A 15,250-nucleotide genomic window follows, 5' to 3' on the forward strand; every position below is an offset into this window, starting at 1 on the left:
GCCAGGCATGGTGGCCGCGGCCCTGCATGGAGGGGCGAGCCCGCCCCGACGCCGCCCTCCGGGGCCGGCCAATGGAGCCCGCGGCGCCGCGAGGGGATTGGAGCCCGCGGGGGGCCGGCCGCCCGGGGGCCGGGACGAGGGGAGGGCGAGGCGAGGCGGGCGCCGCGAGCGCGGTTATAAGGCAGGAAAGTTGCCTGCGCCGAGTCGGGCAGGCGCACGCTCGTACGGCGGCCGCAGCGGCAGGGCGGGGCCCGGAGCGACGGGCGGCTGCAGCGGAGGCCCCAGGGGACGCCACCTCGCTTCCATCGGTGTCTAGCTCCGGCCTCGGGAACGTCCCGGGATCCCTAGGACTTTCGCGCTCAGCCATGGGAGGCGTCGGGGTGCCCGGCGGGGGGCGGAGTCCGCGGGAGGGGTCGGTGCGGCCAGGGGCGCCTCTGCCCACCTTTCGCTGGGAACAGATCCGCCCACACGACCTGCCCGGCGACAAGTGGCTGGTCATCGAGCGCCGCGTCTACGACATCAGCCGCTGGGCGCAGCGGCACCCTGGGGGAAGCCGCCTTATCGGCCACCACGGCGCTGAGGACGCCACGGTAAGGAAGCCACCGCCGATGGGCGGGATGGAGCCTGGCCCCCGCAGGTGCCTGGACCATGGGCCCTGTGTCTCCCTCTACCTGTGGGGCCTTAGCGTCTTTCCTCCCCTCGCTGACCTTTGACTTCCACACCCCGGACCCAGGTTTGGGACAGACTAGCTAGGGCCTGGCATGGGAATAAGGAGGCCACTTCCCTCCATGGAGGACCAGCAGCTGTCCCCAGAGCAGGTCTGTAGGGGAAGAACCGGGATTTCAGAGGTGGGTGTGTCACGGCGGGCAGAGCTTGACCTAGGTGAGGTCCCTCCCTGTTGCTCTGATGTTCCTGTCTCATTTCTGGGTCCTTCAGACCAGGACACTCATGCTAGGTATTTGCTGGATGCTAGGGGCAGGGCAGAGTCCCAAGGGGCTGGCAGGGGTGTGCTATCAGAAGCTGGGGCCTGAGGAGGGCTAGGAGGTCTGTGGCTTTCCCAAGAGCTGCTATAAATGGCTCTAAGGGGCAGTGAGTGACTCACCTCCTGGGCTGGCAGCTGCACGTGGGAGGATTTTGCCAGCCAGGCTGGGTGGACCTCCTGGGGAAGCACAGTCACCCCAGTAACAGATTGACCCCTGGGGACCCCGACTTTCCCTTCCCAGCCCCTGTCTAGACAAGGAGAGATGTGCCACAGGACCATCTGGCAGGAGCCCCGTGGTGGAGCAGCAGCCTCTCCTCTCTGAACAGACTTAATAGTCCCTTTTGCTCAGTCCCCCACCTGGAGAATAGGACTACTCCACCTCATCCATCCCATTATGCTCTATCCTAGAAATTTGACCATCCAAATTTCTAGATTGGCCACAGTGAGTACCAGGAAGTTCTTCAAGACCTGAGGGGATGAATCCCTAATGGTGGAACTTCAGGCAGAAGAGGAGATTCTGTCCTGTCCCAGAACTGTCAGTCCCTAATGCCAGGGCCACGTGCTCTCTGCCCACTGCTTTCTCCCAGGGGTTGCAAGGTCTCTCCTTTACTCCTTCCAACCCAGGAAGTAGAGGAGTTAGAGTGAGACTCCTCCTGAAACTAAAAACTGAGAGAAAGCTTCCATGGGTGCTGAGGGGCTGGGCACTGGCCTGAGGGGACAGCATAACCATGGGTTGACCCAGCCTGTGGGCCAGTGAGTGTGGGAGCATGTGGGCATGGTGAGTATATTTGTGTGGGTCTGCCTTTCTGCCAGAGCATAGTGGGATGGAGGAGACTGAGCCCTGGCGTCCCTTCAAGGGCCTTATGGGTGCCTGCTGGGGCCTTTTTCCACCTGTAGGATAGGATGGGGGCAGCTGAGGGGAAGGACCACAGAGAACTTTTATTCATTACTCTTTCCTGTTTGGTGCCAGTGCCGGGGGCCCTCCCATGTAGGATTTCTGACTTACTTTTAGCTTGGGACCCTGAGACCTCCACCTGGCAGTTTTCTCATTGATTCATGGCCAATAAGATCTGTTAAAACATACACACACACAAAAAAAAACCTCTCTGCCACCTGAGGCTGAGTCCTGGCTCTGCCATTGAAGGCTCTGAGCCAGTTTGAATCAGGCATGTCACGCCTCTTGAGTCTCAGTTTCCTCCTCTGTAACTTGGGGAGAGCTGGGCCAGACAGGGAGCTGACCGAGGACAGAACTGTGCCTTCTCAAGTCCATGGACCCAGAACTGTAATGTACTAGTTTGTGTTCAGTAAATGTTGCTGGCTCCTAAGTGTGAATGTGCTCTACAAACTGTAGAGTGCAGTGGGACAGCCGTGCCTGGCTACCCTGTTGTTGAATGACCTTGTCTGGTTATAAACTTGTCTGTAATAGGAAGGGGCTGCTCTAAGCTGTCTCTTGTTTCCCTTAAGGCCACATACACTGGGATGGAGTTGCTAGAAATACCTGGTCTGTTCAGGCCAAAGGGCTGTGAGGTGGCTGGGGGGGAACCCAATCCTTGTCCATAGTCACTCCACAGGGCAGAACAGGGGTTGGACCAGCCCAGTGACTTTTGCAGTCTGAGTCTAAACCTCAGTGTCCGCATCCCAGGTCTTAGGGCTCAGGTGGGGGTGGGGCAGCCATCTTGCTGGGCTGCGTTTTAGCAGTACCTCTTACCAGCCCCCGCTGCCCATCAGTTGTTTTCATGTCCAGGCAACAGAAGCCTTCCTGCCAGGAAATTTCCAAGTTCCTGTACCATGAAGTCAGTCTGTGGCCATCCTGGGATGCCAAGCCTGGTGTCCTAGGGAGAGAGCTCTCTGAGCCCTGAGTAGCCAGGTTTGTCTGAGACTAGTGGACCCTGCTAGGGAGGGGCGAAGCCCACCCAACTAGTCATGAGTATACAACGGCCATGCGCTTAGCGCCTACTGTGTGCCAGGCTCCTAATTCAGTGCTGGATTTATTGATACTCTCCCTTTTAATCCTCGAGATATCTCTATGAAGCAGGTATTATCATTGTTATTACTACTTTACAAATGAGAAAACTGAGACTCAGGGAGGCAAAGTAACTTGAAGTCAAGTGGTAGGTCTGGGATTTGATTCCATAGCTGTGCTCTTAAACGCATGCTACATAGGCACCTGTTTATTTCATTCATTCATTCTTTAATGATTGACTCACTAAATCCATCAGCGAGCATCTCCTGTGTGTCATGCACTGTTCGAACCTTTGAAGATGTAGCTCTGAACAGAACACATGCAGGGAGAGATTTCCTGGCAGAGGGACCAGCTGCACCAAAGGCTGGAGGAACTTGCTTCCTCTGGCTGTAGTAGAGAGCAGTGGGGAGAAGGGCTGGCAGTGAGGGCTGGAGGCAGCAGAGACTGGCTCCTCCTGATGTTTATATCCTAGGGAGCACTTTGGCTGTATTCTAAAGAGGAGGGAGGGGGCGCCACAGAGAGCAGAGCAGGGAAGCCTGGGGAGTACAGAGGTGCCTGATGGAGAGAGAAAAGGCAGAGCCTCCCAGGAGAAGAATAGGGGTAAAAGAGGTGATAATGGGGACCTGCCCTCCCCCAGGGAGACCACTCAGAAGAGGTTACCATTTAACTGGATCCTGGAGTATGGCCAGGGCAGAGGGCAAAAGATGCCGTGGACACACTGGTAGGATTTATCTCCATGTTAGCTCTAGAGAGAGCGCTGGCCTGGCCTCACTCTAGGACCTTGGACTCATACTTTCCCTTGTGGATCTCAGTTTTCCCAGTAGCATAATGGGGTTAAGAACGCATTATTCTTGGGCACATTGTGGGGATGGTGCTGGGTGCCTGGTTTCTGGGGGCAGCAAAGCCCTGTACCCATGGAGTGGTGTAAACCCATTGCGTACGGCTCCTTGGGATCCTTTGGGGAAAAGCTACAGGAAGATCTAACCTACCTTCTGAGCCGCCAACCTTAGGATCTTCTAATGGCCTTTGGGCCTGACTGGAGATGGAGGTGGTGGGGGCTGACGCCTCATTAGAGGCTACATCATAGTCATTTTAGTCCACAGTTATTGACCAGGCACTGTTCTGAGGGCTTTAGATGTGGTAACTAATTCTCTTAACAACCTATAAAATGGGTCCTATTGTTAGCTCATTTTGTAGATGACGAAACTGAGGCCCCCAAATGGGTGATTTTTTTTTTTTTAATTTTAGCAGGCCCAGGCTGGGTTCAAACCCACCAACCGCGGTGCATGGGGCCAGTGCTCTAACCATCGAGCTACAGGCATCCAACTTTTGTTTTTGAGACAGAGTCTCACTCTTTCACCCTAGGTAGAGTACTGTGGTGGCCATCATAGCTCACAGCAACCTCAAACCCTTGGGCTCAAGTGATCTTCTTGCTTCAGCCTCTCAAGTAGCTGGGACTACAGGTGACGGCCATAACACTCAGCTAGTTTTTCTGTTTTTTGGTAGAGACAGGGTCTCGCTCTTGCTCAGGCTGGTCTCGAACTCCTGAGCTCAGTGGTCCACCCTCACCCTCCCAGAGTGGTCAGCCTCCCAGAGTGCTAGGATTCTAGTCATGAGCCACTGTACCCAGCTGTGGGTAATTTTATGTCTATTTTTGTTGTTATTTTTGTTCTTGGTGACAAGATCTAATTCTTATCCAGGCTAGAGTGCAGTGGCTCATTGTAGCTCACTGCACCTTTAACTCCTGGGCTCAAGCAATCCTCCTTCCTCAGCCTCCTGAGTAGCTGGGACTCCAGGCACATGCCATCACACCTGGCTAATTTTTTTCTAGAAAAATATTATTTGTAGGTCTTGCTCTTGTTCAGGCCTCAGCCCATCATTCCACCTAGCTTCTTAAAGTGCTAGGATTACAGTTGTGATTCATGCTTGGCTGAAACTGGGCGATATAATAGGACCTTCTTAGGACCCTTGAAGGGCAGGTTCTTGATCCTGGGATGTGGAGCGTGAGTTCATGACTGGGTAGGAGCTGCAGAGAAGCCACACTGTACTGAGCCAATTCGAGGCTGGGTGGGGGTCGGGTGATTCCAGCCATGTGGTTCTACTCTGCCCACCAAGCTGGCTGTCTTTATAGCCTTGCTGCCTGATGGCCACTCCCCATGGAGTGGGACCACTGTGTGCCTTGTAGGTGTTTTCTGTAATATCCCTACCCAGCCAGACTCCTTTCCCAGTCTTCCCCCCTTGAGGGTGAAGTTATTATCTGGAAACCCCAGGACCTAAGCATGCCACAGGGCAGCATTCCTCATTTCTTCCCGAGGGCTCCTGGCTGCTGCTGATCTCTGATGGTAGAGCCAGAGTTCAGTGGGGGAGAGATGATCAGGTGCCAGAGGGCCTTGCTGCTCTGGGGCCACCACTAGGCCTGTAAGGCTAAAGGTCTCAGCTGGAGAAGGACCTAAGATATGTACCCATCCTTGCTTGCTGAGGGGAGTGGGGACATTGGGGACAGGGGTGGCTTCCTGGGGGTATTTGCCCTTGACCTGGGTTCTACTACACAGGGCAGTGTTGGATGTGCCATGTTCAGAACTATGTGACTTGGGCCTCTTTGTGCCTCAGTTTCCACATCTATCAAATGGATACCAATAGTGCTTCCCCGCTGGCCTCCTAAGAGGGGTGCCAGGCAGAGGATGGGAAGGAATGTCTGTATGTGGGTCCCGGCTTCAGGAAGGAAGGAGGTAGGAGGGATCCTCTGAGGCATATCCCCCTTATCCCCCATCTCCAGCAAAGTTACACGGAGGCAGCAAGAACAGACCACCTGAGCCCTCCATTCCCTACTCTACCCACTTTCAGAATAATCTGGAACATTCCCAGTTCTTTGGGGAGCAACCAAAATCTCTCCCTCCCCTGCTGTGTCTCTGGGGTGGAAGGAGGTTGCCAGCCTCTCTTGTGCCCTAGCCCTGGGGCTCGGCCAGGACTTGGCAGGCAGAGTATCGTCTTCTCTCTCTGCCCAGCACCTGCAAGCCGTCTGGGCATAGAAGGCGCACAGGAGAGCTGCCCTGGGCAGCACTGGGAGCACTTCCTGGATGTCGGGCCCCTTCTGAGTACTTTATCTTTCCCAGCTCCATCCTCCCAGTAGCCCCATTTTACTGATGAGAAAATACAGAGTAGAGAAGAGTGCAGGCTCCTCTGGGGCTCCCTGGCTCCTGAGTGGCAGCTCAGAGCCTATCCTGGCTAGCTGACTCTGGAGCACGATGACCCACTGCTATGTCTACTGAATGATGGGGATGAGGGTGAGGAGGAGCTCTGGAGATGAGCAGAGCCACTTCTGGGTTTCCAGGGACCGAGGCACGGCTGGGCTGAGTGCCAGCCTCTGAGAATAGAGCCTGTTGCTGCCACTAGGCACTTATGTTTGGGGAGTGCCTTTTGATTCACCCAGCTTTGCTCTAAAAGCCAATGAGAGATCTAAAGTGCCATCTTCAGCTTGCTTGGGTGAGGATGGGGAATCACAGGCCTTGGCAAACATACCCCTGGCAGGATGCTTCTAGATGCACGGAGGGTGGGTGAGGATGGGACTCCCTGTAGTGCCCTAGATTCAGTTGGTGTAGCTCAAGAACCACCCTCCTGTCCCCACAGTCCAGGCTTCCAGCAGCTGGTCTTTGGCTGGCTGGGTTGATGGCCCACCTCAGGGTGGGGACTCCCGCCACCCCACCTGGAGGCCCACTGCCTCCCCTCTGACTATGAGTAGCCACCCTGGGGTGACTGCTGAGTGGCCACAAACATAGCTTTATAGTCAGGCTCAGGTTCTGATCCAACATCAGTCAAATGGAGTTATGTGACCTGAAGGAAGTGGCTTAACCTCTCTGAACTTTAATGGCTACCTAGCTCTTAGATCCTTGAGCAGAGGGCCAGGGAAGACTAGGTCACATGATCCTGCCACCACCACCACCAACCCCACTAGTGCCTGCCCAGCCTCCTTCTTAAGGCCCTACCACAGCCCCTTCTCCTAGCTGGAGCCCTGTCTACAGCCCTGGGGTTTTCTGACCCACCCCAGAGGGGAGCTCATATTTCCCTTATCACTCTAAAGCAGTGGTTCTCAACCTTCCTAATGTCACGGCCCTTTCATACAGTTCCTGTGGGTCACAACCCACAGGTTGAGAACTCCTGCTCTAAAGGATAGGGCTGGCTGGAATTCTCTTGGGGACCCAGCTCTGTCCTCTCAGCTGGTACCTCCACAGGGCTGGCCTGGGTGAATCAGAACCAAAGGATAGGTAGGAGTCATGGAAGCTGACCTGCTCTCCCAGATCCTCAGCTCTAGGGGGGTGGCCCCAGAACAGACACAGGGGTGGGAGAGGGCAAGGATGGGGGAGAAGGAGAGCCTAGGGTCATAGCCAGTGTGTACTGTTCTGCTGTGTGTGTCCATGCAAGGCTCTGTCTGGTTGCATGTTCCTGTGGGCTGCGACCATGGCCGAGTGTCTGAGTCTTGTTTGCTGAAGGGGGTTGGTGGGTATGTCTGCAGGAGAGGGCACACGTGTACAGCACCACCTTTCTGTGCCTCTGGGCACAGCATCTGGGGTCCCTGTGCTGCCAAGGGAGTTTCACAGGAAGGAGAGGAAAGCAGTGTCACACTTGTTCAGCCTTGAAAGGAACATTCTGTCACATGCTACAACATGGATGAACACTGAGAATGCTATGCAAGCGAAACAAGCCAGATGCAAAAGGACAAATGTGATTCCTTCTATAGGAGGTTCCCAGGGTAGTCAGGTTCGTGGAGACAGAAAACAGAATGGTAGTTGCTGGGGGCGGTGGGTGGGGGTGGGAAGTTGGTCTTTTTTTTTTTTTTTGCAGTTTTTGGCCAGGGCTGGGTTTGAACACGCCACCTTTGGCATATGGGGCCGGCGCCCTACTCCTTTGAGCCACAGGCACCGCCCAGGGAAGTTAGTCTTCAATGGGGTCACAGTTTTAGTGGGGGAGATGGAAAAGTTCTGGAGGTAGATGGTGCTGATTGTTGCACAACACTGTGAATGTACTTAATGCTACTGAACTGTGTACCTACCTAAAAATGATTAAAATGGTAAATTTTACGTATATTTTACTACAATTAAAAATTTTTTAAGTGTTAATTTTCAGCAATTCTGAACTAGGAGGTCCTTGAAGTCTCACTGCCTTAGTTTCCTCTAGAAACTGAGGCCCCTCAAGGAGAACAGACTAGCTCAGGGTCACACTCCTCACAGACGCCTGTAGTCCCAGCTACTCTGGAGGCTGAGGCAGGAGAATGGCTTAAGCCTAGGAGTTAGACTCTGGCCTGGGCAACATAGCAAAATCCTCTCTTTTTTAAAAAAAAGTTACATGCACACTGAGTGGGGTCAGTAGAAACTCAAGAACCTTCCTTCCTAGTACCCCTGCCAACACCGGCTCCCTAGGTAGACCGGGGCAGGCAGCTTCCTATGGGTCCCCAGCTCCATACCCCCATTTTCTCTCCAGTTTTTTTTTTTTTTTTTTGCTGCCTTTCCTATGCTGCCCCCTCCCTGTAATGAGGTCCAGGGGTCCAAGTCAGCCCAGGTTGTTCTTGAAGCCACACCCATTCAGCCCTCTAATCTTCAGGCTTCCCTGGGCCAAAAGGAGCAAGAAACAGGCTAGGGTACCCTAAGGTGAGTCCTGCAGGTATGGCCTCTAAGTGGGACCTGAGGCACTTCCTTTCCTCATCCCTTCCGGGATGTTCTAGAGGTGACCTCAGGGCCCCACCATTAGTTCTGTTTTAGGGACAGCAGCTGGTAGGTCCATTAGAGGAAGGACAATAGGAGGCTCCTCTTCTCCCTCAGCCTTCTTCAGAGGTGTTTCCTCTCAGCTGCCTTGCCCAGCCCCGTGGGTCCGACACACACTGCTTTTGCAGTGCAGGCAGCTTTGAGACTGGCTGGCCCAGAGAGAGCCTTAGGAAGTGCAAGGATAAAAAAATCAGTCAAAGAGCTATGAACAATTAATGAGCTGATTCCAATCTCAAGACCACAGGCAGATCAGGAAGACTAAGTGAGCCCACGTATGAAGGTCAAGTGTAATGTTACTTCATCACTGCCGTGGCCACTTTCTGTCTCTGTCCCAAACCTGATCTTTCTCCTCACTAATGCTTCTTTCTTTTCTCTTCCTTCCTGCTCCTGCATTGCACCTACCCCAGCCATTACAGGGAATCTCCGGAGTGCTGCGATTTTATTTACTTGTTTAAAAAATTGTACTTTCTGCTCCTACTTTGTAAACCAAATGAGTTTAATTGTTCAAGTCTATTTCTTGCCAACTCCCAAGAAGTCAGTGTATGTGGCCCTTGGCTGATTTTTTTCTTCTGGTGCCCCAGTAGCCCACAATTACAGGTTTCCCTACTCATTCCCTACACTACCAATTGCTTGTATTTGTAAAAACTGGGTAAATCTAACATTTGTGACCCAAATCTTATCTGCTGTGGAAAGCTTTTCAGAAAAGAAGTGAGACTTTTGATGAAGGAGTCAGAGTCTTCCAGAGAGGTCTCTGGAAGATTTGCATCCACTCAACCATGTTTGGAGAGGGACCCCTGTGCTGGGTGAAGCAGATGGAGCACACAGGCGGGGTGACAAGGGCCTAGGGAAGACCAGCCTACTACAAGAAGGCTGACCCACTTGGTCCTATTTTGCTAACTGCTGAACAACCACTGACTTTCCGTTCGTCCGCCTGTCTACTCTGCCCGTCCATCAACAATTCTTCTGCCCTATCTCTGAGTACTACTCCAGCTGTCCATCTGTCTGTCTGCCTGACTGTCTGCTCTCCTTCAGGATGCCTTCCACGCCTTCCACCAGGATCTTGGCTTTGTACGCAAGTTCTTGCAGCCCCTGCTGATTGGAGAGCTGGCCCCAGAGGAGCCCAGTCAGGACGGAGCCCAGAATGTGAGCAGGACTCTTGTACAGACTCAGCCCCCGGGGTGGGGGTGGGGCTGAAGGGCCTAGGGGACATTGCCACTTTGCTAGTGGCAGCTCCATCTGCATTCCCCCATGGTGATGCAGGGCCAGGTCTGCGTTTGCTGAAGGTGAAGCTGTAGTGATGCCCTGCAAGAGTCCAGGGCTCCAGAACTGGCTTGACCCGGTACTTGCTTGGGTCCCCAGGCAGCCCCCTTCCCTGCTCTGGGTCCAGCATCCCCATCTACAGTGAGAGTTTCGATGAGCTGAGCTCTGAGTGTTCTCTCCTGGCTCTGGCTTCTCACCCACCCCACACCTTTGGGATGGGGAGAAGACTTTACCACCAGCCGGTCTCCAGCTCATACACAGGCTTGGAGCTCTTGTGCCTCCATCCCCTTTTTGGCCACACTCCTTTGGCCTGGCACCAGGAGGAGTGGTTGGGACTTGGGGAGCCCGGGAGTCCTGGGAACCTCCTGAAGGCAATGGGGGGGCCTCACTTCCCTGCTGACCAGTAGCTCCACCCTGGCAGGCCCAGTTGGTCGAGGACTTCCGAGCCTTGCGCCAGGCAGCTGAGGACATGAAGCTGTTTGAGGCCAGTCCCACCTTCTTCGCTCTCCTGCTGGGCCACATCCTGGCCATGGAGGTGCTGGCCTGGCTCCTCATCTTCTTCCTGGGCCCTGGCTGGGTACCCAGCACCCTTGCCGCCCTCATCCTGGCCATCTCCCAGGTGACCCCAGCATTGTTGCAGCCACACTAGACTGCCCAGCAGACTTGGGGCCCTGCACCCTGGATATTCTGGATGTATTTGCTGAGTGAATGGATGAATGAATGAGTGAATAGCCATAGGGCCCACACATCATGTTTGTGGCTCAAGCTGTATTCTAAATGAGCCGAGGGAGTTCCTTATTTTATAAATCCTGTGTAAGCAACAAGCACAGGCCCAGAGCCAGAAGGCTGCTGCCCGCAGCTCCCTGACAGACTTACAAGTCCCTCCACCTCCCTGAGACTCAGTTTGTCCTCATCTATAAAAAGAGAGAGCCAGCCTACAAGGGTCTCAAAATGGAGCATTAGCTGGAGGTGCACCCTGTGAGCGGGAAGGGACCATAGGGGCTCTAGGGCTGGGGCCCCAGGCATCCAGCACCCTCCTCCATAGGAATTCTGTTCCTATGCAGGCTCTGTCTCAGCGACTCTTGGCCCTGCCTCTCTCCCCAGGCTCAGAGCTGGTGTCTACAGCATGACCTGGGCCATGCCTCCATCTTCAGGAAGTCCCGGTGGAACCACGTGGCTCAGCAGTTTGTGATGGGGCAGCTGAAGGTGAGGGTGGGGTGAGTTGGGGGCGCTGTGCTGGGTCTGGGCACAGAGTAGTGGGCATGGCCTGGCCTGGCCCTTCAAAGCTCCCTCCTCCCCTACAGGGCTTCTCTGCACACTGGTGGAACTTCCGCCATTTCCAGCACCATGCCAAGCCCAACATCTTCCACAAAGACCCAGATGTGACTCTGGCGCCTGTCTTCCTCCTAGGAGAGTCCTCTGTAGAGGTGGGTGGGGAGGGATGGACACCCTTGGGCTGAGCCTGAGGCTGAGGGGGACCAAGCCCTCTGCTGTAGCCAGACTGAGCTCCTGCCCCCATGGTCTCCCTTCCCCACCTCCCAGCCTGCTGAGGACAATTGGCCCAGTTGCTGCAATCTAGAGTTGCCTTTGACCCTTGACCCCAGCCAGCCCCGTGACCTTGCCTGGGAGGGTGGCCTGGGAGAAGGGCCCTCACCAGCTGCTGCCTGTCTCCACAGTATGGCAAGAGGAAGCGAAGATACTTACCCTACAACCACCAACACCTGTACTTCTTCTTGAGTGAGTGTCCACTGGTCCTCCTAGGTGTGAGGGTTTGTCCAAGGCTGCACTGTCCTCCTTGCTGTCCTGGACTCCTCCCACCTACCCCAAGGGGCAGGGTGCACCTGATTACCTTGCCTCTCCAGGGCATCCTCCCAGCTCTGCGCAGGTTGCCTCAACCTGCAGTCCCCAGCACCATGCCCTTGCCCTGGCTGGTCCCCTGGCCTGGGTGCCACCTGTCATGGGCAGTCACAGCCCTACCTGCAGCTTTCCCTACAGAATTTATACCCTCACACCAGAGTGGTCCAGCCTGGGGAGTCCTAGATACAGAGGGAGTGAACGTAGCCCAGGTCTCGGTCGTGTGGGATCATCCCAGCCGGGTGGGACCAGCACTGGCATCCCATGGGCATTCCTGCAGTGGCAGAGCCTGCCACCTGCTGCCCACCCTGACTACCCTACCCCTTCCCCTGAGCTCTGTCATGTCCCTTCTTGCAGTCGGCCCGCCACTGCTCACCCTGGTGAACTTCGAGGTGGAAAACCTGGCGTACATGCTGGTGTGCATGCAGTGGGCGGTGAGTGAGCTGTTCAGAACTGCAGACGGACAGGGGTGACAGGAGGTGGGTCCTCAGGGGGCAGCACAGCACCTGCCCACGAAGGCCACCAGGGTGCACACATGCATGCTGCAGTGTGGCTCACGTGTGTGTGCACACGAGAGAAGAACGAGTATGCCCGTGACGTGGGACGGGTGTGCTCAAGTGTGCACATGGCCGTGTGCATGTGCTGCTGCGTGCAAGGAACATAGGGTGGGCGCTCTCAGCAGGGGTTCCTCACTGGGGGAGGGGTAATTGCTGGGCTGACTCTGCCAGGCCTTTGTGTCCCTGACAGGGGCTTCTCACACATACCCTACATGGCACCTTCACTCCAAGGTCAGCCTTGTGAGCAGGCAGTGGGGACCCTGTCCACTTACCCAACTGAGAAAACCCAGACGGGGTGGTGGGCTGTCTCAAGCTCCAAGGCAAGTCAAGCAGAAGAGGTGGGTGAGCCCAGCTCCCCCCACCTCCAGACCCCCACTGCCTGGAGACCACTCAGTATCTCCTCTGCCCTCCTCTGCAGGACTTGCTCTGGGCCGCCAGCTTCTATGCCCGCTTCTTCTTGTCCTATGTTCCCTTCTACGGCGTCCCTGGGGTATTGCTCCTCTTTGTTGCTGTCAGGTATGGCCAGATTCAAAATGGCAGGGAGTGGGGAGGTCACAGACAGGTGGTAGGTGACTTGACTGCTGCCCTCTTACCTCAGAGCCTCTATTTCTCCATCTGCATAATAGGGCCAGCAGTCCTGCCTTCTTGGGTTGTTGGGGGAATCAGATACACACGAATGTGGCCACATCCCATGGTCAGAAGGTTTGGGGGCAGTAGCCTAGCTTGCAAATAGCCCTGTAGGTGTCCACCCTCGTAAGTAGGGCCACCCTGGGCTTGGCCTTGTGGTAAACCCTGTTCAGCTTCCTTAAACACGAGTGAGAGGGTGATTATTATAGCCCCATTGTACAGATGAGGAAGCTGAGGCTCCTGTCTGGGGGGCGGCGGCCCTCCAGCCTCCACTCAGGGTGCCTAAGTGGCGAGGTGGACATGGGCAGTGCCTGAGCCTCTCCTGCAGGGTCCTGGAGAGCCACTGGTTTGTGTGGATCACACAGATGAACCATATCCCCAAAGAGATCGGCCACGAGAAGCACCGGGACTGGGCCAGTTCTCAGGTGGGCGGCAGGGGTGGGGTGGACTGAGACGCCAACTAGTGAGAAGGGATGGGGCCTGATGGGACTGTGGGTTGGGGGCCTGGTGTGGGGTCTGGGCTCTGTGCCAGCCTCCCTCACCTATGTCCTGCTGGTTCCTGGCAGCTGGCAGCCACCTGCAATGTGGAGCCCTCACTCTTCATTGACTGGTTCAGTGGACATCTCAACTTCCAGATTGAGCATCAGTGAGTGCCAGTTCCAGGGGCCCCTCAGGTGGGGAGTGAGGCCTACACCCAGGAGCCAGATCAGGAGCCCCTTGTCAACCTTTCCCAGGGGGGCCAAAACGAGAGCACTAGGCTTGCTGTGGACCCTGGGAGAAGGGCCTAGGAGGTGAGGGATGGGTGCAGACTCCCTGGGCCCCCTGCGACAGCCCCCCAACCTCAGGTGCCAGCATATGCTATCCACCCCCAGCCTCTTCCCCACGATGCCAAGGCACAACTACCGCAAGGTGGCCCCGCTGGTCAAGGCACTGTGTGCCAAGCACGGCCTCAGCTACGAGGTGAAGCCCTTCTTCACCGCCCTGGTGGACATCGTTAGGTAAGGCTGCAGCCCAGCCCCTCGGCGCACACTGGCATTCCTGGGCAAGACTCTCACAAGCACTCATGAGCCCTCCCTAAGCGCCGGCATTCAGGCCACCCTGTCCTCAGCCTGTGCCCTCTCTACCTCCCTCCCTAGTATTCATTCACACAGTGAGGATTTATGGAGCCCCTCACATGGGCTGCATGGTTTTCCGCAGGGAGGAGGTCTCAGTGAAGAAAGGCTGACAAATCCAGTTCCTCAGAAAAAAGCATTTAATAGGGACTTATAGACAGAAGTGATATCTCAGGTGGCCACGAGATGGCGGGTGCCCGCATCCATCCTCCAGAGAATATTCTCTATATAGCAGACTTTTTTTCAGACAGAGTCTCACTTTGTCACCCTCGGTAGAGCACGTGGCATCATAGCTCACAGCAACCTCAAACTCTTGGGCTCAAGAGATTCTCTTGCCTCAGCCTCCCAAGTAGCTAGGACTACAGGTGCACACTCCAATGCCTGGCTATTTTTAGAGATGGGGTCTTGCTCTTGCTCAGCTATGAGCTGAAGCAATCCACCTGCCTCAGCCTCCCAGAGTGCTAGGATTACAGGCATCAGCCACGCACCCAGCCATGGTCTTGCTCTAGCTCAGGCTGGTATCGAACTCGTGAGCTCAGGCAATCTACCTGCCTCTGCCTCCCAGTGCTGGGATTACAGGCATGAGCCACCATGACTTCTAGCAGGCTTTTTTGGTAAAACACATGCAGCTGGTCACCTCTCAGATTTTCTTGGGAAATTGTGACCACTGGGGAGGTTAGATAAGCATCTTCATGATGCTGTGGGTATTGTTATCTCTACTATGGGTATTGGATTTGGGGTGGGGGCGTGGTTTTGGTTTTGTTGTTACTGAGATAGAGCCTCACTCTGTCTCCCTGAGTAGAGTGCCATGGCGTCATCGTTGCTCACAGCAACCTCAGCCACCTAGGTTCAAACAATCCTCCTGCCTCAGTCTTCTAAGTAGCTGAGACTACAGGTGCTTTGTCACAATGCCTGGCAGAATTTTTTAATTTTTTGTGGAGATGGGGTTTCTTCACTCTGGCTCAAGCATGTCTCAAACTCCTGAGCTCAAGCAATCCTCCCACTTCAGCCTCCCAGAGTGCTAGAATTGCAGGCATGAGCCATGGTGCCCAACTATGGGTGTTATTTGAACAGCTTCTCCACAATACCTTTGTGTGCAGGGGTCAATCTTTTGTCATTATGGCGGTTTCACTTGAAGA

General features: G+C 55.1%; 1 protein-coding gene across 3 annotated transcripts in view; it reads left to right on the forward strand.

Moving 5' to 3' along the window:
• FADS3 (fatty acid desaturase 3) overlaps nucleotides 1-15,250 on the forward strand; it is a 28,410-nt gene continuing 13,160 nt past the window's right edge. For 2 of the 3 annotated variants that reach the window (XM_053562064.1, XM_053562063.1), the window contains exons 1-11: nucleotides 1-590; nucleotides 9,734-9,844; nucleotides 10,383-10,580; nucleotides 11,066-11,167; nucleotides 11,266-11,388; nucleotides 11,638-11,698; nucleotides 12,173-12,249; nucleotides 12,791-12,888; nucleotides 13,328-13,424; nucleotides 13,566-13,645; nucleotides 13,872-13,997. In XM_053562064.1, the coding sequence (XP_053418039.1) occupies nucleotides 27-590; nucleotides 9,734-9,844; nucleotides 10,383-10,580; nucleotides 11,066-11,167; nucleotides 11,266-11,388; nucleotides 11,638-11,698; nucleotides 12,173-12,249; nucleotides 12,791-12,888; nucleotides 13,328-13,424; nucleotides 13,566-13,645; nucleotides 13,872-13,997 (1,637 nt within the window). In that variant the 5' untranslated portion in view covers nucleotides 1-26. Of the gene's footprint in view, nucleotides 591-9,733; nucleotides 9,845-10,382; nucleotides 10,581-11,065; nucleotides 11,168-11,265; nucleotides 11,389-11,637; nucleotides 11,699-12,172; nucleotides 12,250-12,790; nucleotides 12,889-13,265; nucleotides 13,425-13,565; nucleotides 13,646-13,871; nucleotides 13,998-15,250 lie in introns of those variants that run through there. The other variant, XM_053562065.1, reaches the window with a different exon arrangement.

Source organism: Nycticebus coucang, chromosome 14 (genome assembly GCF_027406575.1).
Source record: "Nycticebus coucang isolate mNycCou1 chromosome 14, mNycCou1.pri, whole genome shotgun sequence".
NCBI classification, from domain to species: Eukaryota; Metazoa; Chordata; class Mammalia; order Primates; family Lorisidae; genus Nycticebus; species Nycticebus coucang.